This window comes from Chiloscyllium plagiosum, chromosome 2 (assembly GCF_004010195.1).
Source record: "Chiloscyllium plagiosum isolate BGI_BamShark_2017 chromosome 2, ASM401019v2, whole genome shotgun sequence".
NCBI classification, from domain to species: domain Eukaryota; kingdom Metazoa; phylum Chordata; class Chondrichthyes; order Orectolobiformes; family Hemiscylliidae; genus Chiloscyllium; species Chiloscyllium plagiosum.
The window spans coordinates 53,097,588-53,118,184 of record NC_057711.1 but is presented as its reverse complement, the minus strand read 5'-3'; the positions used below and the strand labels follow the sequence as shown (position 1 = coordinate 53,118,184).

At 40.3% G+C, this 20,597-nt stretch overlaps 1 protein-coding gene and 1 long non-coding RNA gene across 7 annotated transcripts in view; one reads left to right on the top strand and one right to left on the bottom strand.

The window, feature by feature from the left end:
• The window catches only part of LOC122559776, a 30,266-nt gene extending 28,554 nt beyond the window's left edge, over positions 1-1,712 (bottom strand). The window contains exon 1 of the long non-coding RNA XR_006314553.1: positions 1,349-1,712. This is a non-coding gene — a long non-coding RNA (uncharacterized LOC122559776). The remainder of the gene's footprint in view (positions 1-1,348) is intronic.
• cast (calpastatin) overlaps positions 1-20,597 on the top strand; it is a 209,275-nt gene that overhangs the window by 94,306 nt on the left and 94,372 nt on the right. For all 6 annotated transcript variants that reach the window (XM_043709700.1, XM_043709705.1, XM_043709732.1 and 3 more), the window contains 3 exons: positions 3,557-3,610; positions 13,487-13,594; positions 15,527-15,604. In XM_043709700.1, coding sequence (XP_043565635.1) covers positions 3,557-3,610; positions 13,487-13,594; positions 15,527-15,604 — 240 coding nt within the window. The remainder of the gene's footprint in view (positions 1-3,556; positions 3,611-13,486; positions 13,595-15,526; positions 15,605-20,597) is intronic.

Genomic DNA, 20,597 nt, shown 5'->3' with positions numbered 1-20,597 from the left:
GGAAACAGCTTTTAATTGTTCAGACATGTTGGTGAAATGCTGCATTAATAATGTGAGCAGATTATTGTTCAGCTGTTCCAACTGTCGGGAATTAAATTTCACTGCAGGAAAAGTCTATGCTGTCATTGTTCAGATGGGTTGCAGGTAAGCGGCTAATTCAGTTTTGGTCTAGATCTTTCCTGAGCTAAAGTACAATATTCTTCCCCTGTTTGCAGACAGCTGGTACGAACACTGTGTGTTAACAGGTTATCTCCTATGTTCTAACCACCCTTTAATTCTATGACTCATAGATACTGAAGGTAGCGTGATTTTGATCAAAATCCAGAAACATGTCCAAGAGTTTGCAGAAGAATTCTTGTCCTGCCAGCAAGCTATCAGCTCACATTCAACAGCTATGTGGACTGTATGATTACATAAGAGTAGCACTATATGTATTTCCCTTTGTCAGAGAATATCTAAAGCCAAGCCAGTTTATCCCGTTACTTGCATCATATCTTAAGATAATGGTACAGAATAGAAAAATATGTCCAAGTTGTTCTTTTTTTCCACATTGATGCCACAGCTTCTGATCTTAAATCCATATTGGTCTTTAATTATTTTTCCCTTTAGTTATGATCACAATTTCAGTCAGCAGCTACTTCAGTGACCCTGTTTTCCCTTCAGTAACCAACCCCAAACTAATCTAACCTGTTTTTTTCTGCTCCCTTTAGCAGTTTGAATTGCCCCACCCAGCAAATCTTCCCATCCTGTTTTGTTGACACACCCAGCATTTTTAAAAATCATTCAAAGGATTGGGCTTCGCTGGCTGGGCAAGCATTTATTGCCCAGCCCTGATTTCCAGCTCCACCCTCATCAGAGGTTTTCACTCGAGATGTGTATTTGACGCTTATACTTTTCTTACTTATTGTGTTTGCAATCTTGTGAGGAGACCCTGTTCAGTTTTGTTGTTGTCAAATACTTTAGTGGTGAGTATAGCTGTCCAGTCTGAACTAATTTCTGAACTGCCTAATCTGAGTGCTCTTTGGCCCATTTGTGTGGTGATCTGGGGAAGAGAGATAACTGGCTTGGTCTGACTAGCTTCTGCTTCTAGTAAGTCAGCCCAACCACCAGTTCTCATCTGCTCAGCCCTCATCCTTGCTTAATTACTTTTCTGCTCCCTTGCTCCTCTGAAGCTAACCTGCTAGCTCAGCTACCGTCCCACCTTGAGTACTTTACTCCCTTTCAGCTTCCTGCGGTGTATATTCATCTGCCTGCGTTGTCAAAATGTTTCTAAGATCACCAATGTCAGAATTGTGAGGCATCTTTCCAACGCGTATGAAAATGATCATAGTGATGAACAAATACATACTGGGTCCCTTTCAGGCTGATGCTGGAGATAATTGCTCCATTTCACAGTTTGTGTGTCACTGTTGCTTCAGGGAGACCATCGACATCCTCTGCTCAAAGGGAGCTGGCTACGTTTCATTATGTCTGGAGCACAGCAGATGCAGTGTGCGCATGACTCTGCAGATACTGCAGACCTCTCCAGGTTACAGGGCTATATATAGCGTATGTATTTATTTTTTTATTGCATGTCAGCTGTTAGAGATACCACAACCAAAAGGGTGCGCAAGAGCCAAGGGATCAAGGGTTATATATGCATGATTCATTGAAAGTGGCAAACAAACTGGAAGAGTGGTTAACAAATTATAAAGCTCCCTGGATTTTATAAAGAGGCCATTGAGTACAAAAATAGGAAAGTATACATTTATATGAAACACTGTGTTGATCTTAACAGATGTCTTGAAAATCTACCGTTTGTTTAAACTCAGCAGCAACTTGACAAGTTATTATTTGCTTTCTCCCCTTTGTGGGAGAAGACATTTCAGAAAATAATCTGGTTTGATTGACCAAAGAACATATTCTCTTTCCTATCTACAATTGGAAACAAAGCTCCTCTATGACACACTAACTCTTGTGCAAGTAGCAATTGCTGTGTTCAAACCTTTTGAATCCTTCAAGAAACACACCTGCCAAATTGGATAGTGATCAGCCTTGCTGAATACTTCCCGTATGATTTCTTTTTTCTCCACTACAATCCACCTCTCCCTCACAAAACAAAGCATGCGTGCATTGCAAAACATCTTGTGCCATCGGCAGAAGCTGTTGTTATCATGCAATATTCCTAAGATGTGTCCTTTATTGTAGAAAATGGGCATTATGAAGTTTTTCTTCTTCTTGACTTTTCACTACATCTAGAAAATAAATTAAAGCAAAACTACTATTTATTGAACTCCTGAAACTGGAAGCTGATGGCTGAGCGGTGAAGTCACTGGACTAGAAGCCTCGAGCCCATGCCTTTGTGGACAAAGATACAAATTTCACAATAGCAGCTGATGGATTTGTACTCAATGAATTAATCTGGAATATAAAACTATCTTTAGTGATGGTGACCGTGAAAGTATTATCAATTGTTGTGAAATTCCATCTCATTCACAAATGTCCTTTTAAGAAAAAAGATACACCATCCATAACTGGTCTGGTCTACATCTGACTTCACACTCACAACAATGTGGTTGACTCTTAACTGCCCTCTCAAATGGCCAAGGAAGTTACTCACTTCAAGAACAATAAGGGATGGGCAATAGGTGTTAGCCTTGCCAGTATAGCCCACATCTCATGAAAGAAGTAAAATAAAAGCTTGTGATGCGGAGGCATTTATTATTGAGATTTCTAATTAATTTTCATAAGCAAGATTCTCAATACCCAAGTCACAATTCACACTTCATATCTTGAGTATTCACTTCCTTCATACTTGCTGTTCAGTTTGAACCTGACAAGAATACTCTACAGCTTAACCAGTTGTCTCAATAAGTTGACTTGGAGGGTAATCACAGACTTCTAAATTCAGGTCGTTTGTTTTGTCTTGCCTTTAGTTTCTTGCTATTAGCTAATATATGTTTGAGCCATTGCACTGTAGTAGTTTGCAGAGTCTTGTGTGTTTTTCTGATTTAGGAAAATATCCACACTAAACTTTGGCTGCCAGAGACTGAATATAAAGCAAATAAGCTGGTTCCTTAACAGTCCATCTAGTTAAACATTCTCTAATAATTGGAGCTTTCTTGAGTTTCCCTCCCTCCTTCTTCCCAAAGTCAGTTCTGGGCTCATCTTGTCCTTGGGACTCACCTTCACCCAACTTTCTGAAGTGTCAACTTTTTTTAATACATTCTTGGGACATGTGCATCACTGGCTAGCCAGCACCTATTACCCATGACTTGTTGCCTTTGAGAAGGTGGTGGTTTTTTCTGCAAATGTGATTTATTTTAATGCTGAAATGCAGTTTTGTTTTGCATCCAGGTGGATGTTGGCACTTTTCAGGTACATTCATATGCCTCATAACATCACACAACTATTCTCCATAATAAAATATTCTTTTGTTTAGAAAACTACCACATCCTGTTGAAAACTGAACCCGAATGCATGATTTCACCATCACTGCATGCAATAATGTTTGGAATACAATATCAGAAGCATTACTGATCTTATCATCTAATTTGCCTTCTTTTTTTTGTTTTAGCCATCGGATAAGCTAGGATCGGGAACTGCACACAAGTCAGCAGATTCAAGCAAGGTAAGAGTATTCCATAATAATTGGATAAGAATGATTTTAAATATTGCTACATCTTGCTATAAAATGTTAGTCATTGCAAAGCTTCAATCATAATGTTTTTTGTAAGAGAAAATGTACAGCGAAGACATCTTTCAGGAAGGGTGACTATTCAGTGTACTTTACAAGTAATTGTTTCTTGGATTTTTGATATATTTGGGTTCCTGCCTGGCCCATGCTGCTAGAAACTAGCCCAGTTATCCAGCATAAACATAGAGTCCAATTGCTGTTGCTCCTGCTGCTCCAGCACCCGAACACTTCATTCTCCGGTCCCTTTAAAGGGAATAATACAACTTGTGTTCAAAGAAATTCCTGTCTCTCGATGTCCAGGCTTGCTTGACAACATGCACTTGAATGTTTGTTAGTGACTTGGCCTGCCAAAATTAGGAGCAGCTTTGGCAGGGCTGGCCTTGTTCACTTCAGGTATCCTGCATTTGTCAAGGGCCCAAATCACGAGCAGAATGAGGACAACGAACATTGTACCTTTAAACTCTTTTTCATATACTTTGCAATGAATTTCGGTCCCTTCTGTCCTTGTACTCTGTCCATAACTCAGGTATGGTACCTATCTTAGCACCCTTGTGTCTGAGAACTAAAGATGTTATGGACACCCAAGATTATAAAGATAATACCCTACTTCTTTTGTCTACTGCAAACCGTCTTCCTCAAGCTCTTCCACCTGAGTCTTCTCCAACAACCGTGAGGAGCTCATCGACTTCTTTGTTACAGATTGAGCCAATTTGATCAACTGTTCGTGTTATGCCCTTCCTTTCATCCAGCCCATCTGGTTAAACATTCTGTAATGCCTGCAGCTTTCTTGAGTTTTCCACCTTTCTTCTTCCCAATGCCCTCTCTGAGCTCATCTTGTCCTTGGGACCCACCTTACACTCTTTCACCCAACTTCCCATCCTGGTCCCCATGATAGCCAATAATGGAAATACTTCTCTCTTTTCAGATGTTGTCCCTCTCTACATTTGCTGTCATCACCCCTCCCCTTATAAAACTAATGACGCCAAAGCTTTGAAAACTACCATCCCACCCCCAAGGCTGTCTTTTCCCTACAAGGTCCTTGAATGAGTTATTGTCTCCCACAAGAGTTCACAGCTTTTCCGGAACTCCCATGTTAAATCCATCCAATTAAGCTTTCACATTTGCCATGGTAACAAATGCATTCTTATCAAAGTCACAAATTATGTCTTATGTGAATGTGACAAAGTTAAACTTTCCCTTCATGCCCTTCTCAGCTGTTTGCAGTTTGACATGGTAACCATGCCATCTGGCTCAGTGGTTAACACTGCTGTCTCACAGTGCCAGGGATCTGGTTTGATTCCAGCCTCGGGCGACTGTCTGTGTGGAGTTTGCACATTCTCCCTGTGTCTGCGTGGCTTTCCTCCAGGTGCTCCGGTTTCCTCCCACAATCCAAAGATGTGCAGGCCAGGTGAATTGGCCACGCTAAATTGCCCATAGTGTTAGATGTATTAGTCAGAGAGAAATGGGTCTGGGTGGGTTACTCTTCAGAGGGTCGGTGTGGACTTATTGGGCTGAAAGGCCTGCTTCCACACTGTAGGGAATCTAATCTAATCAACACTACTTATTGTCATCCAGTTGGTTGGGGATTTCCTCCAAAATTGTTCCCCTTTTATCCGCCTAATCAATATGAGTGCACTGATTGCAAGGCTCCTGTAATAATAATCCCAGGCATTTTTCAGTGATCTGTCTTAGTTCCTTCTTCCAACGCACTCACTTCCCATTTCCTCAGATTGTACTGATGGTACGTGACTGTATCTCAGTCCAATCTGTCTCGACTCCTGCATTATTGCAAAATTATCAAATTTCTTTTGCAACATTCAGAACTGGATAGAGTCACAGAGTCATGGAGATGTACAGCACAGAAACATGCCAACTCATCCATGCCAACCAGATATCCCAACCCAATCTAGCCCCACCTGCCAGCACCCGGCCAATATCCCTCCAAACCCCTCCTATTCATATACTCATCCAAATGCCTTTTAAATGTTACAATTGTACCAGCCTCCACCACTTCCCCAGGCAACTCATTCCATGCGCGTACCACCCTCTCTGTGAAAAGTTGCCCCTTAGGTCTCTTTTATATCTTTCCCCTCTCACCCTAATCCTATGCCCTCTAGTTCTGGACTCCTCCACCCCAGGGAAAAGACTTTGTCTGTTTATCCTATCCATGCCCCTCATACTTTTGTAAACCTTTATAAGGTCACCCCTCAACTCCGATGTTCCAGGGAAAACAGCCCCAGCCTGTTCAACCTCTCCCTATAGCTCAAATCCTCCAACCCTGGCAACATCCTTGTAAACCTTTGCTGAACCATTTCAAGTTTCATAATATCTTTCCGCTAGGGAGGAGACCAGAATTGCACGCAATATTCCAACGTGGTCTAACCGTAACATGACCTCCCAACTCCTGCACTCAATGCTCTGGATGAATGGAAATTTCCTCCAGTTAAAAATTGGAAATTCCAACATTATTGTTTTCAGTCCCCACTTCAAAGAAGTAGCATCTTTACCCCCCTCCGTGCAACAGTGTGAGATCAAAATAATGCGTTTGCAATCTTGATGTCATATTGACCCCAATTTGGATCACAATTTCATAACATCCTAAGGCCACCTACTTCCAACTTGTTAGTTTATCCAACATCATCCCTGTGTCACCTCATCAGTTGCTGAAATCTTCACTCATGATTTCATTCACTGAAGACTGGACTGTTCAAAGGTGCTCTTGGCTGGCCTGCTATATTCCAGCCTCCGTAAACATGAGTCATCCAAAACATTGCTGCATGTGCCTTTTTGCAAAAAGACCTGTTCCCCAATCATGCCTGTACTTGTTGACCGACCTTGACTCCTGATCAAGCAACATCTCAATTTTGAATTTTTTTTTGGTTTACAAATCCATTCATGGTCTTGTCCCTCCCTATCTCTGCAATCTCTTCACATAACTCTGAGGCGTATGGTCCTGCCATCTTGTGCATCCCCAATTTAAATTACTTTACCATTGGTCACCAGGCCCTCAGCTGCTGAGGCCCCAAGATCTCAATTAACCTCTCTATATCACTTTTCTCTTTTATGACATTTCTTGACATCTGTCTTGTCGGTCAAGCATTCAGTCATTTATGTCATGTCAGCAATATTTCCTTTAAAGGTTTTTAAAATATTTTCAAATGGGAACTGTAAGATTGGCCAGGATGCTGAACACAGCTATATGATGTGAAAACTTCTCTAAAAAGATCAGTTTTTAGTGGTAAAGGGTTCCTTAGGAAAATTGATGTGCCTCAATGTTTTGGGCCACATAGTCTTGAAAAATGACTGGAAAAATTGAAACAGGTAGTTTGTAGTGGAGGATGAGGAGATGGTTGGGATTTTGCTGCTAACAGGCGAGTTTATTGTGTTTGCAATAGTTGAGTACATATTAACATTCTTGCTGCTGATTGGCTAACTGTGCGGTATGGCTGGTAAATTGTTCTCTCAGTAAGTGTAGTCCAGTGTCAGCGTTGAGATTGAAGGTGTTGTAGAAAGCTATCAACATTTGAGTATTCGTTTTACAATTGGCAGAGATCAACAACTTTCTGTATCATTTCTTGATTTCCTCATCACAACTCTTAGTGGTATACCAATACATAAAGATGGCTATAAGCCCATTCACACAGACAGATACTCAAATCTTTCTACCATTTGTTTCTCCTTCTCATCAATTTCTAAGACCTTCATGAGAAGAGTGTACTCCATGATAAAAAACATTGACAAAAACTTTGCCATATTAAGTTTATACTTGAATGGTACTGACTTCCATGCTAAAAGATTGACACATGCCATTCAGTTTCTCACTCCACAACAACCAATTTCAAAAATCAAGTTACCCTCCTGTTCAGCAGATTGCAACAAAAATGGTCAAGTTAGACTTATACCCATACAACATAGGTCATCAAAGAAGCTCAATTCTCTCTCACATACCCAAAAAGACAAGATAGCTTCTTACTATAAACCAGGAAATAACAACCCACCATGAGATTGCACATTTGTTTACAGTTGGGAAACGGGCCACAACTTATTCACTAAATGTCAGGCTACTTCCAAATTTCTTATTAACATTACTTTGTATTTACTATTTTATACTGAGAAGAACAGTAATGTTGAACTTTCTTTATTTTTCTACTTTTTAACCTAAGATTTTGTACCTTGTACCTAAGATGGTGCTGTGAATGGTGACATTGTAAACTTTTGACTGTAGTCCTGCATCCCTGTACTTGAGTACACATGACAATAAATCTAATTCTAATTCTAGTTCAAGCACAATAAATGATACAAGTCCACTATCATCAAATGGTCATTTTAATCAACCTGCTCAGATCTGCAGTATTGAGCAAGTAGGATTTGAACCCAGATTGGCTAACTTTCATCAAATATGTTCAACTTGATAACTTGTGGAGCATTTCAGAGAACACCTCTGGGACACCCGGACCAACCAACCCAACCACCCTGTGGCTCAACACTTCAACTCCCCCTCCCACTCCACCAAGGATATGCAGGTCTTTGGACTCCTCCATCGCCAGACCACAACAACATGACAGTTGGAGGAAGAGCGCCTCATCTTCCACCTAGGAACCCTCCAACCACAAGGGATGAACTCGGATTTCACCAGTTTCCTCATTTCCCCTCCCCCCACCTTGTCTCAGTCAAATCCATCGAACTCAGCACCGCCTTCCTAACATGCAATCTTCTTCCTGACCTCTCCGCCCCCACCCCAGTCTGACCTATCACCCTCACCTTGACCTCTTTCCACCTATCGCATTTCCGACGCCCCTCCCCCAAGTCCCTCCTCCCTACCTTTTATCTTAGCCTGCTGGACACACTTTCCTCATTCCTGAAGAAGGGCTTATGCCCGAAACGTCGATTCTCCTGTTCCCTGGATGCTGCCTGACCTGCTGCGCTTTTCCAGCAACACATTTTCAGCTCTGATCTCCAGCATCTGCAGACCTCACTTTCTCCTCCTTGATAATCACACACACAGGTAAGCAAGGGGATACATCAAATAGGATATAGAGGTCTGCCAACACCACACCATCCCTGGGTTCGATTCCAGCATTGGGCGACTGTCTGTGTGGGGTTTGCACGTTCTCCCTGTGTCTGCGTAGGTTTCCTCTGGGTACTCCGGTTTCCTCCCACAATCCAAAGATGTGCAGGTTAGGTGAATTGGCCAAGCTAAATTCCCCATAGTGTAGGTTATTATCCAGGGGTAAAAATAGGATGGGGGAAATGGGTCTGGGTGTGTTACTCTTCGGTGGGGTTGGTGTTGACTTGTTGGGCCGAAGGGCCTGTTCCCACACTGGAGGGATTCTAATTCTAATTCAAATCAGGAGGTTTTCTCATCATGGTTACATAAAAACAAAAGTAGGTCAGTCAGCCTGTCTAACCTGCCCCACCATTCAGTATAATCATGGCTGATCATATGCTTAAATGTCTTTTCCCCACCCTACCACACCCCATAAGACTGTATGCTAATGATAATCAGAAATATCCATCAGTCTGTACTTTAAACAGATTCAAAGACTGAGTCTCAGTGATGATTGGGGAAGGTAAGGCAGGATAGGAGAAGGCCGAAGTGCAACATGATGGCTTGTATGGGCTACGTCTGTCAAATAGCCTGAAACTATGATAAAATTCTATGACGAGGGAAAGTAGTGACTGTTATCAATTTTTATAGATTGATACTGAGTGAACTCTGTCAAAGTGATTCAGTCATATTAGGCCCACCTATTAGTATTCATTCTGTTGTGCCAACTAAAAGTGGTATTCATCAATGAATATGAAACTGCTTTGCAACTGCAGTGATCATTTAGTTCATGTGAGTGTTATCTGAGAGTTAAGTTAAATTACATTATTAAAACACATTAACTAAAAGAGTAAACAATACCACAGACATCCTGTGTCTCAGACCAAGGACACTGTGCAGGGAAGTTGAATGATTGATTCGATCTGTTGTCAATTCTGGTTGGATATTTTCCAGAAAGTTTCATTACATGACCTCCTGCCTTTAAAGTGTTTGTATGCCTGCCTCCCCCCACCACACCCCACCCCCCACCAGTTTTCTATTGCATGTAACAAATAAGTAAACTTATTCAAAGTTAATGAAAAACACAGACTGATTATGTCAAAACTTGGAGGAATATCCAACTGCAAAGATGGTATAAATCACTTGCAACAAGTCATGTATATTGTTGTGAGTAAACTCACCACAAATGACCTTTTAATTATTAAGCAGTCTCATAAATAATCAAGTACTGAAACAATAATTCAAACTTTATTGTATGTAGCAACCAAATATAAGCCCCTTCAAGTAAGCAAGTATAAACCTGTGATCCAACTTAAGTATTATCCGATTAATGATGAAATCTGGCAAGAACTTCAACCAATTGTGATCTGTCTCTGGAAGTTTCCAGGATATTGTCCTACTGCAGCATTGTTCTTCGAAGTTCTGCTGCTGTGTTCAGTTTTAGATTAGATTAGATTACAGTGTGGAAACAGGCCCTTCGGCCCAACAAGTCCACACCGACCCGCCGAAGCGAAACCCACCCATACCCCTACATTTACCCCTTACCTAACACTACGGGCAATTTCGTATGGCCAATTCACCTGACCCTGCACATCTTTTTGGATGGTGGGAGGAAACCGGAGCACCCGGAGGAAACCCACGCAGACACGGGGAGAACGTGCAAACTCCACACAGTCAGTCGCCAGTTTATAAACCCCAGTCCAACACCGGCATCTCCAAATTATTCCAGACAGAGTTAATACTGTGTGTAATAGTTTATCTTTTGTTGATTCATTCAGTCCATGAACAGTTATTAAAATTCTGAAGTCTATAATATCACAAAAGAAAAACAATGGACAAGAAAGTGGGAGTTGGAATTCAATAGAGAACAGGCTAAGGTGATGTACTATTGTAGAAGGATGGAGAGAGCCAATATAGACTTCATGGTACAACTTGTACAGGGTCAGAAGGAACTGGGAGTGCATCTTTGAAAATAGTAGAATGTATTGAGATAATAATTGATAAAACAGCTGGAGTCTTGGGTTGTATAAATAGAGGCATTAAGTATAAAGTATGAAGTTGTGCTGAGCTCTTACAAAAGTTTGATTAGTCTTCAATTAACATATGTTTCCAGTTCAGGTGATCACACATTAGGAAGTTAAAAATCACACAACACCAGGTTATAGTCCAACAGGTTTAATTGGAAGCACACTAGCTTTCGGAGTGACGCTCCTTCATCAGGTGATTGTGGAGTCCAACACCGGCATCTCTGAATCATGACACTTTAGGAAGGATGTGAGGGCTTTTAAGAGGATGTCAGAAAGACTTCATCAAAAGAATTTCAAGATGGAGGAAACTTAGTTACAAGATTAGATTGGAAAAGCTGGTTTGTTTTCCATGGATCAGAGGAAGGTGAGGAGATATTTGACAGAGGTGTACAATGTGATGATGGTTTTGGGTAAGGTAGGCAAAGTAAAGTTGCTGCCATGAGCTTTTGGTGCAAGGACTGGGACACATCAGATTTAAAGTGTTGAGGAAGAGATGCAGGAAGAATTTGAGGAACATTTTTACATAGTAAATGGTAATGATCGAGAACTCACTGCCCTTGAGAGTGGCAGAAACAAAAACAAAAAGGACATTGCATTAGCACTTGAAGGAAGGAAATTGAAGGCCTGCAGCATCTGAGTGGAACACTGGGACTGATTTGCTCACTGGACAGTCAGTATGGACTTGATGGACTGATTGGCCTCCTCCTGTATCCTAAATGACTCAATGACCCTGTTGTTGACATGGCTGGATGTGCAGGATTTGTGACAATTTTAACTAAAATGAAAGAAAAAAATCATTCTTGTTAAGGAGCTATTATAGGAGAAAGTGAGGACTGCAGATGCTGGAGATCAGAGCTGAAAATGTGTTGCTGGAAAAGCGCAGCAGGTCAGGCAGCATCCAAGGAGCAGGAGAATCGACGTTTCGGGCATGAGCCCTTCTTCAGGAATGAGGAAAGTGTGCCAAGCAGGCTAAGATAAAAGTTAGGGAGGAGGGGCATTGGAAATGCGATAGGTGGAAGGAGGTTAAGGTGAGGATGATAAGGTGAGGGTGATAGGCCGAAGTGGCGGTGGGGGGCGGAGAGGTCAGGAAGAAGATTGCAGGTTAGGAAGATGGTGCTGAGTTCGAGGGTTGGGACTGAGACAAGGTGGGGGGAGGGGAAATGAGGAAACTGGAGAAATCTGAGTTCATCCCTTTTAGGCAGAGTGTATTTATTTGAAATGCTCAGCCATTGGAAAATATTTAGAAATGTTATTGGTATCAATATTGAACATAGAACAAAAAAATTGGTTTGCATCGCTCCAGAACTTTCAGTGCTACACGTGTTGTTTTGGATTCATAACGGTGTGTATATCTTACACTTGCATTTTGGCGGAGTTTGGGAAGGTGGTTACATAACATTTATGGCACTCAAACATTCGGTGCAATTAGTCCAGCTCTTCTTATCTTTTGTCATCTAAATCTGTCATCGTAAACTTCTCTCTATGCTCCATCATATGCTTATCTAGTTTTCCTTAAAATGTATCTTTTGTTCATCTCAGCATTGAGTTACAGTCTCGCTACTCTGTAGAAAGAAATTTCTGCAAAATTCCCTATTAATTTTCTGTCATATATAATGGTCCCTATTTAAGTTCCTCAGAACAAATGGTAACATGATCTTCGTTTCTCATCTATCGAAATATTTCATAATTTTAAAGACATTTATTAAATACCCCTTTTTTTTTACAAGAGTAAAGCAATTTATCTGGAAGAACTAAATGACATATTGACCTAAACGAGTCAATGTCCTTATTCAAATACTGATGGACTCCTAACTGGGAACCTAGAGAATATTCACTAATGTACCTTGAAAAGAATCATGTTCATAGATGTTCTAAATTAATGCCACTGAAAATACATGGAGGGGCAAGCAGCAGACATAACTCAAACTACTGCTGGATGAAACCTCCTATTTCTTGACCATTCACTAGTATTTAAAATTGGACCCCTTTGGCTTGTACACAGAAATCTGGCTACTTGGGTATAGAGCTATATAGCATCTGTCGTATCAGCCTTGTCTGTCCCATTGATCCTTCTCATCTTTCTCATCATGGCTGATGTGGGGTTCCCAAGGCAATTTCACTTTTTCTATAGCCTTAAATGTCTGCTTTTATTTAACATGTGGCAGATAGGTTAGGAGACAATGTTACAGACTGATTCCAAAGGGGATGAAAGAAAGTTGTCCCCACCAGTTTCTTGGGTTAGGAATTTAACGTGATGCCTCCCATCTCATTTTCATCTGTTGAAAGTCCATGAGAGAACATGAAAAGCTCCACACACAAGTCTTCAAGAATTTGTTCAGACAAATTAAATTTGATGATGATGATTAGTTATAAAGGAGGCAGTTGAGAGGAATATTTAAATATTTGGGGTGGGCAAAAGCAATAAGGATTGAATTTTACTTCAACCAGACGTAAAGTACAGCACAAAGGAAGAAATAAGAATTTCATCAATAGCTGAGGGTGGAATTGAAAAGGAGATCTGAAAGTCATAGTATTTTGGCAGCTGATTTTAAATTCCATTCAAGAAATCAGACCAAGCATACTACAGGTTGTCCATCTACCATTTCATTTACTACTTCCTGAGACAAATTTCAGCTGGTTTGATGGAAAGAGAACTTCTTTCTTTTATCATTTTTATGGCATATTTGTTGCATGCTTCTGCTACTTTAATGCTGTTTGTTTGAAATCCTTTATCAGGTCAAGTCTGCATCTAGTCATTCAACAAAACCAACTGCAGCTCCTGGAGGGAAACAGCAACAGCCACAAAGTACAATGGGCCTGGGATGGAGCAAGACTACCACAGTGGTAATTTATATCAAAATTGGTGTTTAAACTAGGATCTAAAGAAGTCATAAAAATGATTACATGAGCCATGTTTTACAAACACTGAATAGCCTTGAAAAACTAGTTCTCGTATAGAAATTGTTTAGCTTAACATATTTTCAGATCAATGTCACCCTGTTAGTGCCTATAATTTGAGAACCCTTTCATTCCAAAATACTGCAGGATAATGCAGCAAGACCTGGACAATATCCAGGCTTGGGGTAGCAAGTAGTAAGTAACACTTGCACCACACAAATGGCAGGTAATGACCATCTCTAACAAGAAAATATCTAACCAAATTCCCTACTGTCAACATACTCAAAATTGAACTGAACTAGCCATATAAATACAATGGCCACAACAGCAGGTCAGATGTGACTAATCCTGCAGCTAGTACTAACCTCCTAACTCCCAAAGCTGTCCACCATCTACTACAAAGCAGAAGTTAAGACTGGAATGTTTGAAACTTGACTTAATGAGTGTAGCTACAACAACATTCAAAGCTTGGCATTATCTCCAGTTTGGTGTCACATGCACAAACATCCACCCCCATCATCACTGACGCTCAGGTGCAGCAATCTATACCATCTACAAGATGCACTGTGCAAATGCACCAAGGCTCCTTAGATAGCTCCTTCCAAGTCCATAACCACATTCATCTAGAAGAAGAAGAAAAGTAGATACATAAGAACACTACCACTTGTAAGCTTTGCTCCAAGCCACTCACCTTCCTGACTAGGAAATAGATCACCATTTCTTCAGTATTACTGGATCAAAATCCTGGAACAACTTCCCTAATGTCATTGTGGGTCTACCTGCAGTACATGGACTGCAGTGGATCAAGAAGGAATCACCACCACCTTCTCAAGTGCAGCACATGAGGGACAAGAAAGGCTAACTCAGCTCACAGTGTCCATGTCCCAGGAATGGAAAGAAATGACTGAAGTGCTGGCTTAATGCTGCATTTTTGTGTTTCAGTTTTCATCTAGGCAGCCAGAGCTTGTCCCAGAAAAAGCTTTGGCATATTAACGTCTGGCAATCAGAGCCAAAACCTATTAGTCTCTCAGCATGTGGCCACTGTCATTGCCTGTTCATGCTCCTATCTCAAGTCATGGCTAATACAAGATGGGAGGTAGTCATTGTCAGGTGGTATTTAAAGGGATCTTCTGCTGCTCTAGGCTGTTGGAAGCACTGGGAGACAATTTGTTTGCATTTCACGGTGGTGTTTGCTGCATGGATGACTTCACATATCATAAAACATCTACAGAACATTTTGATCTGGAGCCTTCTGAGATTTATTTCTTTATGACAGCCTTCTCCAAATTTCTTTGTGGTCAGAGGAGCAACAGTAATATTTGATTTGATTTATTATTGTCACATGTACCAAAGTACGGTGAAAAGCTTTGTTTTGCATGCAGTACAGGTGGATCACAACATACGAAGATCATATGGTGATTGAACAGAACGAGGAGTACAAATAGGAACTAATAATAATAGGAACAGTCAAAGCAGCAAAAAGGAAGCTTGTTATCATGTTTGTCTTCCTATCCGATTTTATAGGCCCCAGTTAACATAGCCGAGGCTGTGTGAGGTGCTGACTGTCAATGGCGGTGACTGCAGATGATCTTGAAGGAAACCCTTGAGCAGCTGTGGCCTGAGAAGGCATTTCAACATTTGTTATTTTTTCCAATAAAGTGCTTTCATGCCACTTGTTGCTGTTTTGCCAGGCTGAAGTTCTTACACTGCAACTGGCAGAAGAGCAAGGGAGTGGACGAGTGGTCGCTCTTTCAAAGAGTCAGCTCATGTACAATGGAGTAAATGAGCTGCTGTGAGCTGCAGGATTCATTGCTCTCAGAATATGGTTTCAGAAGGGTGAGATCTAAATAATCAAGGACATTTCTTATTTTTCTGAAGGATACAAAGGAAACGTCTCCCACAAAATCATCCATGCCAGAGGCTTCTGTTCACAAAACCACAGAGCCAAAGCTTCAGGTAGGAATGGATTTTATGACTATGTAGAGTCGTAGAGATGTACAGCACAGAAACACACCCTTCAGTCCAACTTGTCCATGGTGAGCAGATATCCTAAATTAATCCAGTCCCATTTCTCCTTCTTATCAGAAAGATGTTGCGAAACTTGAAAGGGTTCAGAAAAGATTTACAAGGATGTTGCCAGGATTGGAGGATTTGAGCTATAGGGAGAGGCTGAACAGACTGGGGCTGTTTCCCTGGAGCTGAGGGGTGACCTTATAGAGATTTGCAAACTTATGAGGGGCATGGATAGGGTAAATAGGCAAAGTCTTTTCGCTGGGCTCGGGAAGTCCAGAACTAGAGGACATAGGGGAGAGATATAAAAGAGACCTAAGGGGCAACTTTTTCACACAGAGGATGGTACGTGTATGGAATGAGCTGCCAGAGGAAATGGTGGAGGCTGGTACAATTGCAACATTTAAGAGGCATTTGGATGGTTATATAAATAGGAAGGGTTTGGGGGGGAATAGGGGCTGGGTGCTGGCAGGTGGGACTAGATTGGGTTGGGATATCTGGTCGGCATGGACAGGTTGGACAGAAGGGCCTGTTTCCATGCTGTACATCTCTATGACTCTATGACTATCGAGACACTTCCTATTCATATACCCATCCAGATGCCTTTTAAATATTGTAATTGTACCAGCTTACACCACTTCCTCTGGCAGCTTGTTCCATACACACATCACCTATAGGAACTGTCATTGCATTTTTTTTGTTCGGTGTGGAAATGAAAGAAAAGGCTCACTTTACTGTTCAAAATTAGCGGTATAATACTGTGAACTGAATTTATCCCATTTCAAAATGTTTGACTGCAACTCTATTTTTGAAGTTGCCCATTTTTAAATTTGACTTTGTGTCCAGTCACTGTATGTTTTACGTTATAGACTGGAAATAGAAATGAATTCTTACTCAGCCATTCATTTGACTTTTATAAGTATTATAACATGTTCTGAACTATTTTAACATTACATTTTCAGGTGGAAATATTTACAAGCTATTCACTGATATAAAAACGTTACTAGAAGTTTGACTAGAAAATAAATGACAAATCAGGAACAGTGACAATTCATTGTTAGACCATTTGATCCATCAGCAACACTTTTTATAACAGGAGGGAATATGCTGTTGACTGATAATTTTACTAAAGTGGTGCTCAGATGAGTGCAATGTCTGGGATACCTGGAAACTGATTAAACCACTTTCCATTGGTCAAGCAACCTTTGAACTAAATGAATCTGTAACCTTTGATTCCCAACCTGATTGCTCAAGGGTTATATTATTTTTTTTTGTTAAGGAAGTAATATTTAGCATGAAAAAGTAATCCATTTAATTAGATTAAAGATGTTCAAAATCTTTTTCTGTTTTAAGAATGTTTAATTAATATGAAAATTAATAAAGATCTTGCAGAAGTAATTAATGTTAATTTAAAATAACCAAATTAAGGATAACAGTCATAGTTACTTTTGCTGAGTTTTATTTAATGGTATATAATACGTGTTATACAACTTAGCTGAAAAATTAACACAGTCTTTAATTTATCTGACTGTGCATATTCACTGGTGACCTACATTAAAGTAGATTAAAGATCTGTTTATCATACGAAATGTGATCTATGATATAAATGAAAAAATATCAAATGTATTGGCGATTTTAAGGTATTTGTGCCTCAACTTGACAGCTCCATATTATCTGATTAGATAAAGTTAAGGAGAGTTTTAATAATTTTCAAAATTATTAAAAGTTTTGATAGAGTCTGTTTCTACTGGCTAGAGAATTGGCAGTCAGAGGACACAGGTTAAAGATAGTTGACAAAAGAGTTAAAGTGGACATATCAAGACACACATGATTGTACTGCTCTAGAATGCATGGCCTGAAAAGGAGATTGAAGCAAACTCAGAATTAACTTTCTAAAGAAGGTTGGCTATAGACTCGAGATTGGAGCAATCATGGCTGCAGAACAAGAAGTGTTTCAGTCATGATCTTCCCTCCATCATAAGTTCAGAAGTGGGGATGTTTGCACATGTTCAGCACCATTTGCAACTCTTCAGATACTGAGGTAGACAAGCAGGAGGCTGGAAGAACACAGCAAGCCAGGCAGCATCAAGAGGTGGAGGAGTCAACATTTCAGGTGTAACTTTTCTTCAGTCCTGACTTCTCCACCTCTTGATGCTGCCTGGCTTGCTGTGTTCTTCCAGCCTCTTGTTTATCTACCTTGGATTCCAGCATCTGCAGTTTGTTTGTCTCTTCAGATACTGAAGCATTCTGTGTCCAAACACAGAAAGTTATGGGCAATATCCAGGTTTAAGATAGCAAGTAGCAAGGAACATTCAGACTACACAACTGCTAAGCAATAACCATCTCAAACCAGAGACAGTCTAATCGTTGTCCTTTGACATTCAATGGAATTACAATCATTGAATTCACCACACTACCAACATCTTTGGGGTTAATATTGACCAAAAACTGAACTAGACATGCCATGTAAATGCTGTGGCTACAAGAGCAGATCAGAAATTAGGAATCCTGCAGTGAATAACTTGCCTCCTGAGTCTCATAAATTTGTGTACCATCTAAAAAGCACAAGTCAGGACTGTGGTGAAATACTCCCATTTGCCTGGATGAGTGCAGCTCCAGCAACACTAAAAAAACTTGATGCCATCCTGTCCAAAGCAACCTGCATGACTGGCACCACATCCACAAATGTTCACTCCCCTTTTCATTGATGCACAATAGTAGTGGTGTTTACCAGCTATTGGATGCGCTGCAGAAATTCACCAAAAATCCTTAGATATCACATCTCCAGCAAAAGCAGTTATGGACTGGCGACTGTCTAATTTTACTCCAGTCCCTCATTGAACACTAAGCAATCCTGTCACACAGTTACAGAAAATGCCAACAGTATGCCTTTTGAAGAAGATTTACTTTCAAGGCATTGAGAAGATACATTGAAGATTGTAATGGATTTGAAAAGACAAATTATGAGTAAAGTAACCAAGATGATTGATGAGGAGATACCCACCTTAAAAACAACCTTTATTAAATCTTTGGAAAGTGGCAGTATTCATTGGAAGAAAACAAGAATTGTATCTCTGGAAAAAGTATTGAAAGTTAAAGTAATTCTAATGGATGAACAATCCTATTTCTCCTACTGGATGAACTGATAAAATCAATAATCAATATATCATTCTAAGAAATATATTCATCATTAAAATGTTCTCAATAGTGTCTTTTCGAGATGAAATGTAAGACGACAAGTTTGCATAACACATTTCTAAGTTCTTGGAAGAACAGAAAAGAATGAGAGACAGAGGTTGAAGCTGCTGTATTGAATGAAAGCAGGCTTCCCCAATGATAATATAAATTTAAAGCCATTGATTATGTTTTATACACTAGTTAATGTAATTCCAATTTGGAGATTCCAGTGTTGGACTGAGGTGTACAAAGTTAAAAATCACACAACACCAGGTTATAGTCCAGGTTTAATTGGAAGCACTAGCTTTCGGAGCACTGCTCACAACCACCTGATGAAGGAGTGTCGCTCCGAAAGCTAGTGCTTCCAATTAAACCTGTTGGACTATAACCTGGTGTTGATTAATGTAATTGATATGGTTGTAGTTCCAACTGTAAGTATTATTCAATAAAGCAAGAATAATTACTCTGCACATTTATATGCAATGAATCTAAAAAGACTAGAAACGTGTTAATTTCGGCTGCTAGTTTTTAGCTGATCATTTTACAATTTGGTCTCTTCTAAATTCAGACCATTATCACTGGTGAGCACGAAGTTAACTTTATTGTTGGTTTGGTCTTTGCTCTTTAGATTAACATATCCTCTGATCTCTTGTTGCAATCACTGCTGATCTTAAATGAGATCCTTTTAACTTTGTTTTGAAGTTAAGTTCAGTGGGTTGTTTCTAAATGACAGTGGCTCCTTTTATCTCATCTTTACTGTTGTGAAAAAGACGAGAGGCTAAGTGCCAATAACCATGTTCTTCTGCTGGAATGGAGGGGTGGTGCATGGCTTCAGGCTGATAGCATTTGAGCATTAATTTGGAAAGATTACTGCAAGTGCTGAAAATCTGAAAAACAGAAAATTCTAGAAATACTCATCAGGTTAGGCAGCATCTGTAGAGTGACTGTGTGTTTTGAGCTGTGGGTCAGATAGAGTCATAGAGATGTACAGCATGGAAACAGACCCTTCGGTCCAACCTGTCCATGCCGACCAGATATCCCAACCCAATCTAGTCCCACCTGCCAGCACCCGACCCATATCCCTCCAAACACTTCCTATTCATATACCCATCCAAATGCCTCTTAAATGTTGCAATTGTACCAGCCTCCACCACTTCATCTAGCAGTTCGTTCCATACATTTGTTTTTACCACTTTTCATAAATAGTGGCACAACGTTAGCCAACCACCAGTCTTCTGGCACCTCACCTGTGACTATCGATGATACAAATATCTCAGCAAGAGGCCCAGCAATCACTTCTCTAGCTTCCCACAGAGTTCTTGTGTACACCTGATCAGGTCCTGGGGATTTATCCACCTTTACCCATTTCCTCCTCTGTAATATGGACATTTTTCAAGATGTCATCATCTATTTCCTTACAGTCTATATCATCCATATCCTTTTTCACAGTAAATACTGATGCAAAATACTCATTTAGTATCTCCCCCATTTTCTGCGGCTCCACACAAAGGCCTCAATCTATCCTGTCTATACCTGACATATGCTTCCTTCTTTTTCTTAACCAAACCCTCAATTTCTTTAGTCATCCAGCATTCCCTATACCTACCAGCCTTCCCTTTCACCCTGACAGGAATATACTTTCTCTGGATTCTTGTTATCTCATCTCTGAAGGCTTCCCATTTTATAGCTGTCCCTTTACCTGCGAACATCTGCCTCCAATCAGCTTTCGAAAGTTCTTGCTTAATACCGTCAAAATTGGCCT